At 30.9% G+C, this 13662-nt stretch overlaps 2 protein-coding genes across 2 annotated transcripts; both read right to left on the minus strand.

Moving 5' to 3' along the window:
* Window positions 1-2429: 2429 nt before the first annotated feature.
* LOC146897750 (gibberellin 20-oxidase-like protein) lies at window positions 2430-4404 on the minus strand. The gene is made up of 2 exons (XM_085736583.1): window positions 3890-4404; window positions 2430-3150 (listed from the first exon to the last, which is right to left on the minus strand). Exons 1-2 carry the CDS (start codon window positions 4243-4245, stop codon window positions 2541-2543), a joined length of 966 nt encoding a protein of 321 aa, XP_085592709.1. The 5' UTR covers window positions 4246-4404; the 3' UTR covers window positions 2430-2540.
* A 2573-nt stretch (window positions 4405-6977) lies between these two features.
* Window positions 6978-13279, minus strand: LOC146897751 (alpha/beta-Hydrolases superfamily protein). Its single transcript, XM_085732007.1, has 5 exons — window positions 11802-13279; window positions 11371-11429; window positions 10240-10368; window positions 8536-8671; window positions 6978-7565 (listed from the first exon to the last, which is right to left on the minus strand). Exons 1-5 carry the CDS (start codon window positions 12501-12503, stop codon window positions 7245-7247), a joined length of 1347 nt encoding a protein of 448 aa, XP_085588133.1. The 5' UTR covers window positions 12504-13279; the 3' UTR covers window positions 6978-7244.
* Between the last annotated feature and the right edge of the window lie 383 nt (window positions 13280-13662).

The raw sequence follows: 13662 nt of genomic DNA on the forward strand, positions 1-13662 counted from the left end.
TTTATATATTTTATTAACACATAAAGTTTTTTTTTTGAAGAGGCTAAAATAAAATATATTACCACAACAAAAGGTCCTCCTTAGCACAAGGTATGCCAGGGAAAAACACCAGAATCACAACAATATTTACAAAGATAAACAAAAAAAAAACAGCGACTAAAGAAAGCATATAATGATTAACCTATGTCCAAAATGGTGAATGGACTAAGCCACCAACCATGATAATTGAAGGGAAGAGAATGAAATTTCGCCTTCAACCACATGAAAGTGAGCGACTCAATTTTAACAACCACATATTTGTCTCACAAATTGTGTAAAATCAATGTACCACATTTAAAACAAACAAATTAAAAACCATGACTAACAATGACATATATTTTGTAGTCCCTCCGTTTTCAAAATACACACATGTCAATGAACAACTTTGACTGTTAATATCTTTAATTAACTAAAGTAAAAAATTATAAAAATTTAATATTTTAAAAATATTTATCGAGACAAATTGAACAACATCGTACATGCTAACATTTATATATTAGTTAAAAATATGATCAAAGTAAGTTATGTAAATAGTGCACAATATAAAAATGTGACATGTATTTTGATAGGTCTAATTCCACTAACGATGTTGATATTGTTACATTGTACTTAATTCCTTGAATTCGAATTCTAAATTTCGTAGTAATGTGTGTTTGAGTTTCATGTTATATTTATCATTTTGTGTGTATTAAAAATAGGAAAATTCTATGGTAAAGTCATGAGAATAAAGTGCAACACTTAAGTGTAACAACTCATAGTATAAGTGTAACACCCCCACAAAGTGCAACACTTAAGACTATCACATAATATCATCAACTTTGTTTGCATGTTAAAGATTCCGACAATAAAATAGTACTTGTAAGTCCAAGATGTTGCAAGCATTACTAGATGAATTACTATTGATCATTAATCAGAAATCAACAATTTAAAAATGAATCAAACATTAAGATCAAAATTAACTTTTTCAAAAAAGTCAATTTCCTGACTGCATCATAGAAGCTCCCTTAAAAATATTTATTGTCCTCTCTTATCTTTTTATTATATAAAATTCAAATAGTTGAAAATATGCTAAGTTAATTCCCCATTTTCCATTTTCTTGTCATCACATTCTTGAAAAAACAACCGAAGGAAAATTGAGCTAATTGTTGAAAAGGTGAAATGTATAATGTAATTATGTTTAGATATTGATATACTGTAATGCACATTTAGTTATTGTGTTTGTTGTAAATACGATCGTTCCTACCATGTCTCGTGTTCTTTGAAGAAGGGTGATAATGTTTTTCATTTTTGTGAAAGTGATCATTTTCCTTGAAGTTAAACCTTCATTTATACACCTAATTAAAAAACATTCAAGGAGGGGTTTCTTCTTTATCACATGCATTTGAGAATCATCAAGAGCTCAAGTATTTTGCTATTGGAAGCTAATATAACTTACTAATATCAACTTGGTACTAATATTCATAAAATAGAGACTGCTTTAGCATTCAATATTTTTCTTAGATCTATATATATTGTTTTAAAATTAGTACTGTTGTTCAATAAATGCTATGTGTTCAATAAATGCTATGCAAATCCAACCAAAAACAACAATTAGCACTGATGAACACATGACTTTTCATGTGCAATTGGAAACTCCAAATTATCATCATAAAATAAAACAAACACCTGATCAATTATGTAACAAATCTAAAACTAACAGTGTTTTGTTCTCTTTCACCATAAAATAATGAAAAATATTTAAAGCTAGCTTTTGAGAGAATAAAAAAAGGAAAATGCTAACAAGTGCTCTAAGGGCAAAAAAAAGATATATGACCTCCAGCAAAATCATGGTTTTTTTAGGTCTGTGACTGTAATTTTTCACAATTGAGACAATCAGTCAAGTTTGACCGTAATTCTATACAACGTCAAATATCAAGGTCGTGATCGCAGTTTGAAACCATGATTCAATATTTAAACCAAGTTTTTTTTATTTTAAAATGTGTATGACTTCGATATGTGTTAAGATAGTTAGAATTAGTTGGTTAATTAGTATTAGTTATGAGTTAGTGTATCTATTAGTTAGTTAGGAGTTAGTTACACAATTGATTTGTCCATTGAATCCTATATGGGACTAGTATACACTCATTTTATTAGCTTTCTCAAAAGAATTTAATATGAAATATAAGGGTTTTTCCTTTGTATCAAACCTACTTCTCCTATGAAAAGGATCTTCATCTCTTCAATCTTGTTATTTCCAATAATATGAGTTGCGAAAACATGGTTTTTTTATGTCTCTCTCACTACATTGTTTTCACAATTAAGACCGATCAGCCACATTTAACTGTGATTCTCCACAATATCAAATATCACGACCACAACCGTAATTTAAAATCTTCATTTAAATATTTACATTTGAAAATCAACAAAGTCTTTCTGTATATTATATATACTATTTTCACAACTTACATCACTATAAATGTAAATCAAAGCAAGCACAAATTATTAAATATTCTATGATGAATTTACATTTGAGGCTTAATTCCAGCAAAATCTCTAACTGTATAACCAACCTTTTCAAATCTCCCTCTTTGATTATTCTCTCTAAACTTCAAATAATCTGAACACACAAAAGGATCATACATCCTCTTATTTCCATCTCCAACAACTTCATTTGGTGCCAAAATCACTTTCTCATCCTCAAAACACCAAAAGAAAGCCAAAGAAAATCTATCCACAGATTCTTTCAAAACAACTCTATGTTCAGAAGACCTTAACTTATCATTACTCCAAGCTTGCATCATATCACCTATATTTACCACTAAGGACCCTTCAGAAGGACTTATATCAATCCATTTTCCTTCATGTGTTTTCACTTGAAGTCCTCCAATTTCATCTTGGTATAAGATAGTAATGCAGCTCATGTCAGTGTGCATTCCAAGTCCTTCAACTTGATCTTCCAAATCAAAAAGTTCTGGTGATGTATAGTTGTTTATTCTTAAGTAACCTTGACATTTTTTGAATTCTGAATCATAAAATAGTTTCTCAAATCCTTCTCCTAAGCTCATTAACACAAGCTTTAAAATTCTTTCTGATAAATCTGCCATCTTACTACAATAGTTCTCTAGTGTCTCACTGTTGAAAATATATAAAAAGAGAAAGAAATTATGCATTTTTTATTAAACAAAAGCTTAAAAAGAACTAGAGTGTGTTTGGATAAACAACTTAATTAAGCACTAATAGAATAAGTGCTTTTTCATAAGTTATTTTCACAATGAAAGATAAAGTAAAGTCAAACTTTTTTTATATGAGCTATTTTTATACGCTATCTTGAAGAGCTTATGAAAATAAGCTGAAAACAGCTTATGAACATGTTCCAAGCTGGCGGTGTTTGAATAAACAACTTAATTATAAGTGATCATCATTTTAGTGCTTGTGAACATCTTATAAGTGCTTATCATATAAGTGCTTTTGTATAAGTTATTTTCATTACAAAAGATAAAGTAAAGTCAAACTTTTTTCATATAAACTTTTTTCATAAGCTATCTTGAAGAGCTTACGAAAATAAGCTAAAAGCAGTCTATGAAGCTTATGGACATAAGCTAAAAATAGTTTATGGATGTATTATAAGTTGTTTCCATAAGCTCTCTGAAGCAGTCTCGGGAGTACTTATGTCAGCAAATAAATTCAAATAAGTCAATTCAAACAGACCATAAACTCTCTCAACCCGAGTAGTCTCACAAGTTCGTATGCCAATAGATAAACACAAATAAGTCATTCCATACAAACTCTAAGCTCTAAGACATATGAAATAGAAAAACAGTTTTGAATAAAAGGACTAATGTAAAAGGATAACAAAATTCTTAAACAATACCTGAATTTTGAATTCTGTTTTTCAAACAAAACATCTTCAGAACTCTTAGCAGATACATAGAAGTTAGGTCCATCAACTCTAAGACTCTCAAAGAATGGAGAAGCAATGAAATGAGGTGTGTAAGATTTTATAGAAGAGAAAGGACCAAGTTTAAGTTTAGTATCAGAAGGAAGATTAAATATGTATTTAGATAATAAATGAAGCTGGCTACAAAGATCTTTAGAGATATCATGATTAATTATATGGAAAAATCCCCAATCTTTGCATGCTTTAGAAAGAGTTGTTAAAGAAGATGGTTTTAATGGTTCAGAAATGTCTATAATAGGAAGATCAACATAAGGATATGAATTGGACATTATTATGTTTAGGATGAGAAAAAAAAAGTTATATGGTGGTATATTGTTACCAAAGTTTTGTGCTATTTAATGTATAAAAGTTTGGTCAGAAGCTTGGAGTTGAAGAATGATGAATATAATAAGAAACAGTTTAGAAGTGCCAACAAAGATATGTAACATAAAATCAAACTAACTTGTTAGGTGCTTTTGCTTAGAGTCAATAGGTTTATAAAATGAATTATTATTTGTGGAAATTAATGATTGGTTTAAACTGAATGATGGATTGGTGGGCTAAGTGGAGTCTATATGATCATGATTTATTAAAAAAATGTTTCTATAAAAATAATCAACAGGTGTGGAATAAATATACAAGTTATGTTGCTTAAATTGCATATACTAGTTTACCATGTGAAACACCAATTTAGTTTATTAATTATGGGTGTTAGGCCAAAAAAAATTGGTTTCCCACAAATTTCTTCCACCAGAGGTAATCTTATCTGAGGAGTGTCACACGGTAAATATGGATACCTCTTTCAGTCGAGATTCGAATCTTGTCTCTATATTATAGAATAGGAGTCTAGTCCCTTCTGTTAGACTCAATCCTCGTTGGTGATATTCATCAATTTAGTCCATACAATTAATAATAATTTTAAAATGATGAATGAAATTGAGAATTCCCAATCACATTGGTCTTTTTCGCATCATTTATACATAAAATTGTCATAGAGGGACTAATGTGAACACAATGTCTCACCTTACAATTTTAGGCACTAAATTATTGTTTACATCTTTTTCTCATCTTCATCACCTAAAAGAGTTCTTCACTTCTAATATGAGAGGTAGAAAAGTGATCAAAGATGACTAGATTGATTAATTTACAATAAATATATTGTTTTTTATATAGTTTCATTTTCATTTGACCAGCTACTTGATATTATTAATATATGTAAGACAGTCTGGTAATAAGCGAGCATCCCAACCACGATGACTTTGTATATATAAATTCCGTTATGCATGGATCACACTTTCTTTTTAAAAATGTTTGACTAAATATTTGGTCAATAACTTGTATCTAGATGTTGGAGCCTTATAAGTCGAAGCAATTAAGTTCACAAAGTATAAACAATATTCACAGATTTATCTATCATCTTTTCATTTGTGAAATTGAAATGTGAATACATTAGTGCATTCACATGAACAACATTCCCATGCCTAAGAAACAACTCACAATTATTTTGGTATTTTAGTCCAAAATGAAAACATGTCCTATAACATTTTTTTTCAAAATGTACTTGCATGAGGTTTAACTACATTAATTGGTTCTAAATTCTTAGTTGTGAAAGTAATTTTTTTAACTACTTTGGTTTTAAAATACTTTTAAAATATTTTGTCCAAATTCACATTTTTTAAAGTGTTCACATAAATTTTAAAGAACATATTACTATAAAATACTTTTAAAATATTTTGTCCAATTCACATTTTTTAAAGTGTTCACATAAATTTTAAAGAACATATTACTATAAAATACTTTTAAAATATTTTGTCCAAATTCACATTTTTTAAAGTGTTCACATAAATTTTAAAGAACATATTTACTATAAAATACTTTTAAAATATTTTGTCCAATTCACATTTTTTAAAGTGTTCACATAAATTTTAAAGAACATATTACTATAAAATACTTTTAAAATATTTTGTCCAAATTCACATTTTTTCAAGTGTTCACATAAATTTTAAAGAACATATTACTATTAGTACTATATTATTGTCTAGGTGCTGTTTTTTTTGTTTTGTTTTGTTATAGTTTTTAAGATTTGTCCAACCATGTGTTGGTGGATAAAAACAGTTTAACTACTAGCTTCTAAAACAAGAAAAGAATGAGACAAAATGATGTGTAAGGTGGTCATGTTATGATTGACCTAAGAATAATATGGTTATTAGAATCTCTTATCAAACAAAAGAAAGACACAAAATCTAAGCACTAGATTGTAGTGGGATTATGATGATTGCATTGCATCTCATTTATATTCAAAAAGGTGCTTGAAGATTTGATCTTGCTGTTACTGACCCGTTACTCACTTTTGGATCCAATCAAATACTTCCAGCAAACCACCTCTACTCAACCAAAGTCAATTAGGGACAAAGTGACAAACCTATTTAAGATTGTCACAAGTGCCAAATCTTTCAGGTGACGCACACTTTTGCTCATCATTTGAACATCAAAATAAGTGAGTATTATTTTCTCTCATATTTGTAATACTTTTAAGGTTTTGATACAAAAATTATAAACATACAAATTAGTATCAGAATTTGTATACCAAAAAATGTGTTATATATTTCTTCCATTCTAAGTAAGTTTTGATGGTCTTAATATTCTGTTTGGGAAATGCTAACTAGTGTCTTTGGGATTGTTAGGGCAACTATTCACGAAGTATATTAAGACCATCAAAAAATGTTCATCCAAATATTATGCAGCTCATGTCTTAATAAAGAAAATTTAGACATTGGTGATTGATAGGCAACTTTCCAAAGTTTATGCAAGTTTCCACGATCATACAGGACAATGGTGGTTCAACAGAGCTCTCTCACTACTAAAATCAATAAGGGCCAGTTTGGATAATCATTTTCAATTAAAATAAGTTAATGAATTTTTACTTGCAGAATAAGTACTTATAAGCATACAATTTTTTATAAAAGAAATTAAATGATGGAGCTTCTGAAAGAAAAAAAAATGCAGAAACTAATTTCAACTCACACCAAACAGAAGCTGATATTTAAAAATTAATAGTTGTCTTCGAAATTCTATTCATATTTCTCTTTCTATAAATACTTCCCAAGAAGTTTAATCCAAATAGGCTCTAAATTACAATATTCACATGGTGAACCAAGCTAAAATGAGCATCACAATAAAATATCATACTAAACTAAAATGGGTGCTTAATGTAAATCAAAGAATTTTCACCCTTGACCCAAAACTAATAGCAAATAATGCTCCATGAAGCTTGATATAAAGAAATAATTTAAGGAGTTGTCTTCTTGAACACCATATGACCTGTGTCGTCCACGTCAAACATGCGTCCGACAAATTCATTCCAACTTTCTGATCGTTTGTTATGAGACAAGGAAGAGTCTTTGCCACTAGATCTTCCAGAATCTTCCTCAGCATCAATTTCATGAAATGTTCCATATGAGGAAGGTGAGTATGCTTGAGGAATATCCAAAGCAACTGCCCTCCGAAGGGCTGCACGGTACTCTTCACTGTGTTCGCGAGCTAGAGATTCTTGCCTAACCATCTTTTGCTCTGCCGGAATCTCCATATTCCGATCTTTCTCTAGCATTAACTGATGCAAAAAAAATTAATATTTTAGAAATACTGTATATCAAATAATAATAATTAAAACCTTGAGGTGGAAAGAATTCAACTTACAAAAACAATTTTAGAAATCACATAATAGATTCATTCTATCAATAAACAAGAGCTGTTTTTTTGACACAATTTTAAACAATTTATATGGTTAATGCAGTTTAAATACATGGTTTATCATGTTCCATGGATGATTCATTGATACAACAGGGAGTCACAACTCATTAACCATCAACTGAACACAATTAACCATGATTTTAAACATCATTAACCACGATTTTCAGGTGTAAACTCGATCACAAACTGTGGTTAATTGATACATGTATATTCGGACATCTGCAAAATTGTGGTTAACTATGTTAAGTGAAATGCTAATGAATTGTGACAGCTTGTTTTATTCATTAACCATTCAGTGAACATATTAACTATATATCTGAACTGCATTAACCGTCTAAATTATTGTTGAAATCTGTTGTCAAAAGTATGTCAAAATATCATTTCTGAAGAAACAACTTCTCTTGCACATGCTAAAAAAACAACTCGTTAGTGTTTACTAAAGGTTGGGGACAAGCACAAGATACTATATACTGCCCTGCATGAATAACTTCATTGAAACATTTAAGTGTGGCTTTATATAATTTCTAAATCATAGACTACGTGTCACAAGATTAGAGCGCATTAAAATATTTCTACAAAGTAAAAAACTATAAAATATAAATAGAAACTGGCATGCATTTACAAAACTCAGCTTCATATCCATATTCTGATACAGCAAAGAGTGAATGATCTTCCTTATTTTCCAACAAATATTGGTTTGAACTTATGATCACTCACAGAACACAAGCCAGAGTTTCAAAATGAATTAAGCAAAAGTTACTGAGAACTGTATGTCATGTCTACTGTTTTGGTAGAAACTCTGCTAATACTGAAAGAAGCTAATAGCTTACATCGAGAGCCCGTTGGGATTCCTTCTCAATCCAAAGGATGGCATGGTCAGTAGTTGCATTGCAAGAAAGAACTATATGATCAAACCTTCCATCGACAGGTACTGCTGTCCTAACAATGGGTGGAAATCTTCCTAACCTGCAATCAGGAGGCCAAACTAGAAATTATTGCTGCATACAGATAATATTTGACGCATTGAATTCAATAATTTGGTAAATTTAAGTACATAAGCATAAAAATTTAACATATTTATGCATCAAACTGTAATTTAGTGAGGTAGACTTCAATTTAAGCAAAACAACCAGCGACCGAAGTCTTTTCTCGCAGGGAGGTAATGACACCAGTTGTTCTATTATGAACAATATATTACAGATAACAGATTATGTTATATACAACTAACAAAGGCAAACTTATACAACTTTCCTATGGACCCATTTTTATTTTTACTAGAGTAAATATTTCTCCTAATTATGAAGCATTGACACTTCAAATTGAAGACGTATCCCGTGTCTGACACGTACAGTTGTCCAACAAGACACCGACACATGTGGTTACATTCAATTACTTCAGTTTTCCAAATTATTTTGTGTTGATGTGTTAATGTTTGTGTTGTGTCCGTGTTTCATAACTGGCACTTTGTTGAAGCAGGTCCCCACAAACTGATTCGGTTTGGAACAACTAGTATTTGAAATCATAAAAATTTTAATACCAACTTGAGAAGAAAAAAAATCACAGGCTTCCAAATGACCAAAACTTATTATAAAAAAAAAATAAAAATAAAGTAGATTAGCCTACAGCTGTGTAAACCTTTCAGCAAAAATCTTATGAATGAGAATGTTTACTGAATGCCTCCTGAGCAGAATTTACACGATAAAGGGCCCGTTTGTTATAGTTTTTTTTAAAATAGATTTTGGTAGTGTAATGTGTTTTTGTTATAATTTTTTTAACAAAGAAATTTTCAAGCAAAGCTTCAAATGAAAAATCCGTTTGAATAGTTTATCTTAAAATATCATTCCAAGTATTTCATCATTTGGTTATAATTTTTTTTTATACTGAAAGTAATGTGTTTTTGTTATAATTTTTTTAATAAAGAAATTTTCAAGCAAAGCTTCAAATGAAAAATCCGTTTGAATAGTTTATCTTAAAATATCATTCCAAGTATTTCATCATTTGGTTATAATTTTTTTTTATACTGAAATTTTGAAAAAATCTCTAAAAAAAAGCTATTTCAAATAGCTTTTCATAAAAAATAATTTTCGAAAGATGTCATTTTGAAAAAATATGTGATTTTTACTATGTAAAATCTCGAACAATGAATATTTAAGTTAGTGAATGTCAAAATCTCTTTTTTAACTTATATCAAATGAGTTTGAAATAACTTTTACTATTTTTGAGTAAATTTTTAAAAAATCCATTTTTAAAAATACAAAGGAAAATCCATTTTTTTAAAATCTAAAACAAACGGGCCCAAAATCCCCTTAGATCAAATTCATCATGTTCCTTCGCAATTAATTGACTCTTCTTATCTTCGACCATGATTAGAAAGTTACGAAGAATAGCTTTTAATGTTAAAATTTATAATTTTGGATTACATAATGACCACAAGGACTATCAAAAGATCGTCCTTGTTAGTTCAGTAAGGCGTCATATGGTACAAGATAAATAGATGCACAGTGAAACTTTGTTAAGAGAGCACCATTCTGTACCTGAAGGGCTTTCGCTCGACAATGTGATAGAGACGACCAGGTGCATACAGACGCCTTGGGTCTCGAAGTTTCTTCTCTTCCAGTGTGCAAGTATCCTTTAAGCACATGAGACACAATAAACAAGGCCAACTGCCAAGATAGGAAAACAACCACTGTAGCTCATAAAGCTGGATTTTACTAATTCAATGCATAACCATGAAAGAAATAACAATGTTTGGAGCTCATCCTAATGGCAAAAGCTGAATTTAAATAATCCAATGCATATTCATGAAAAATTGAAAATCTTATTTCCTGTGGTTAGAATTGTGAACTCATCATACTGTCCACAACATGTCGGCTAAGTGATACGAGCTTTAACCTGGTAACCTCAAGGGGACAGAGCTCAAATTCTCAAATCCCCTTTGAGACACTTGTAAAATGACCATTGATGTCACTTTAATTAAAATAAAATAAAAAATATGAACTCGTCATACCACACTCCATTCAACAAATCCTAAAATCTGTGAATAAATTAAGTTTTCGGTATTCACCGAGGAAAAAAGAATATCATATTAACCAGTTGGAATCAGATGCAAATTAATGAATAATGGAACTAATTTTTCACCAAGAGAAGCGTTCAGCTGATATGATAAATAGGTATATAAAATACATTCAGTAGGTAAGAATGTTAAAAAAGTAAGTAGTGACTGATAGAGGATTAGATGTGTCATTAAGGACAAACTTCTAAGAGCTTAAAGCTGTTAAATTTAGGCCTTATGACTTCTGTCTCTGACATCACCCTGTCAAGTACAATCCCTTTTGGATTTGAAGCATGAACTAAGTGTAGGCCCATTATATCTTTCAACTGAACTTAGTTTAATTATGCTTAAGGGTGTTGCAGCCTAATACCTATGGTGGCTGGTACAGAATCCGCCATGCCATAAGGCCATGGAGCCACGAGCCACCATGCGACAATTTGATAACGCGCAATTTGAATGAATAGTTTTAAATTATTCCATGACAATGCACGCACACTTGAATCTCTAAACAATGTTGCCTCTCTACTCAGATGGCTTGGTAAAATTAATTGTTGATGTCTTCGGCATTAATTCATACAATAAAACTGAACTGAAGTCGGAATAGTTATCTTACCACAAAAGTGACTTGTAGACGCTTTCCAGAGCAGTGGTTGTCCGAGGTAAAAAATCGTCCTGCTTAGGCAGAAAAACAAGTATAGAAACAAGTATAGAATATTAATGCACAAAACTAATAAATTGATAGATAAGAAATCATGAGGTCCCTCGCTTGTATGGTTAGGTTCTACATATGATCTCTTCTATAAAAATAACAAATTAATAACAAAATAAATGTCAGATGAAAGAATGATTATGATATAAATTCCAATTCCCAAAAGCAGGTGTTCATTTATTGTTTGAAATATTTCAAAGCAACATATGTGATCACTTTGTACATGTCTTGATCAACTTTCATAAATAATCTTATCCTTTTATAACATGTCAATGTTGAGCAAATCAAACAAGCTATAGTACTAAGTTTATAATAACAAAAGGAAACTATCCGACCTGTAGTACGATTGAATTGATCACATCCGCATATCTTACAGCCAAATTGAGAGACATACATCGGGCAGGAGCAATGGCGTAGCATTTTACCCTGTCTCTCTGTATCCCCAATTTGTCGCGATTATGAAGCGCTATCATTGTCAACAACGCCACCACCCCAGCACCAAGTGAATGTCCCATAAACGTCAACATATAAGTCGGATGTTCCGCTATTAACTTCCTCAGAACCTCCCATTCCGCATCAAAAACCCAATCCGCTGCCTTCAATAACCCATTATGAACATATCCACCATGAAATTCCGTTTGTCCAAGCTTGTTATCAAGCAAAACGACGTAATCACTTTCCTTTGCTAAATTGAGTCCACTAACAGCCAGTATAATTTCCGAACGATCATGATCAAGGTATATCATGTACGGAGTAACACAACCTTGGTTATCCCCGTAATCCTTCCGCAAGACAATCCAATCAGGATTAATGCCATAACCACCTTCGGGAGCCCACTGAGGGTTGCGTATATCATCTTCGTAAACAGCTAATATTGTGCGACAAATTCGTGGTATAGGCTCAAACTCTTCTGCAGTAGCTAGGCCCCAATTTTCACTCTCGTAGCCTGCAGAGTATAGACATTTTTTCCAAGCCCAACGAGTACAACCCAAACAATAAACACACTCAAGTATAGGAAGCCCACAGATAAATGACATCAATGCCTATACTTCAATTCAATCATGTTAACAAATGTTCCAGACCAAAGTAACAGTTCACACACATATATCAAAAATCAACCTATTTCATTCATATATATAACTTATGCCACTAGGGTTGGATTGGATCAGGTAATACCCCTCTTAGTCAACTGCGAATCGCGGAAAATAGCAGTTTGTTCAAATTCTGCTATGATAGAGTGCTATAATGCTACTATAGCCACTATTTGACAAAGCCTAAAGAGCAGATTCTTTTTCTTCTGGAAACTTGGTATCCGGCTCAAGGACTGACTACTAATCTGAGGAATCAATCGAAGTCAATTGAAGTCAGAGCAAAGCCCTGTATGACTGGCCAATATAGGAATTATTAATTTTTGGCACCGGAAGATTCGAACCTAATAACTAGACCAAAACTAAAGCATAGAAAGTGAGCAAAAACTATTGTATGAACAAAACTAAGGAGTTGAATAGAGAAAGTATAAAAATCTAAACTTTAAGGTGAATTAGAGAGCCTGAAGAGTTTTGAAAGAGGCCCAGTTGGTAAAATTTAGGAAAATTGAAGAAATTGAGTTTACCCAAAACGTGGAAGTAACTGAATTTTGAGGGTATGATGCAAAATTGTCAAATGGCAAAAGAGTAGGTGAAGGTTTCTGGGGTACCCTAGAGAGAATTTGAAGGTTTGGTAGAGAGAGAGAGAGAGAGTTAGGGGAGACTAACATACCAGATAGTCAAGGGCATCATAGGTGTGTTGATGGGGTTGGTTTTCAGAATGTACTGTTTGGAATCATAAATATTCCATTCTATTTATACAGTTGTAACTTGAAAGTTATGTTTTTTTTTTTTTTTTACTTAGTTAAGTTTGGTTTTAAGTCAAGAAAATTTGATTATGATTAAAATTGAGTTTAAAGTTAAATGATATATTTTTTTTAATATATTAAATAAAAGTGCGTTGAATAGTAGATTTGAATATAAAAATTAATTTTATATTTAAAAGTTATAATTTATAACTTAAATAGAATCAATTCTAAAAACGAAATCAATTATATTTTAGAAAAATCAAACACATCAAAATCGATTCTAGTATCCAAAATCAATTTTAAGTCCTCCAAAAGTGAAATCAAGCATACAACTAGATTATTTATTTTTTTTAAGGAAAAAA

This window comes from Medicago sativa, chromosome 8 (genome assembly GCF_051527215.1).
Source record: "Medicago sativa cultivar Bolivia chromosome 8, Bolivia_mono, whole genome shotgun sequence".
NCBI classification, from domain to species: Eukaryota; Viridiplantae; Streptophyta; class Magnoliopsida; order Fabales; family Fabaceae; genus Medicago; species Medicago sativa.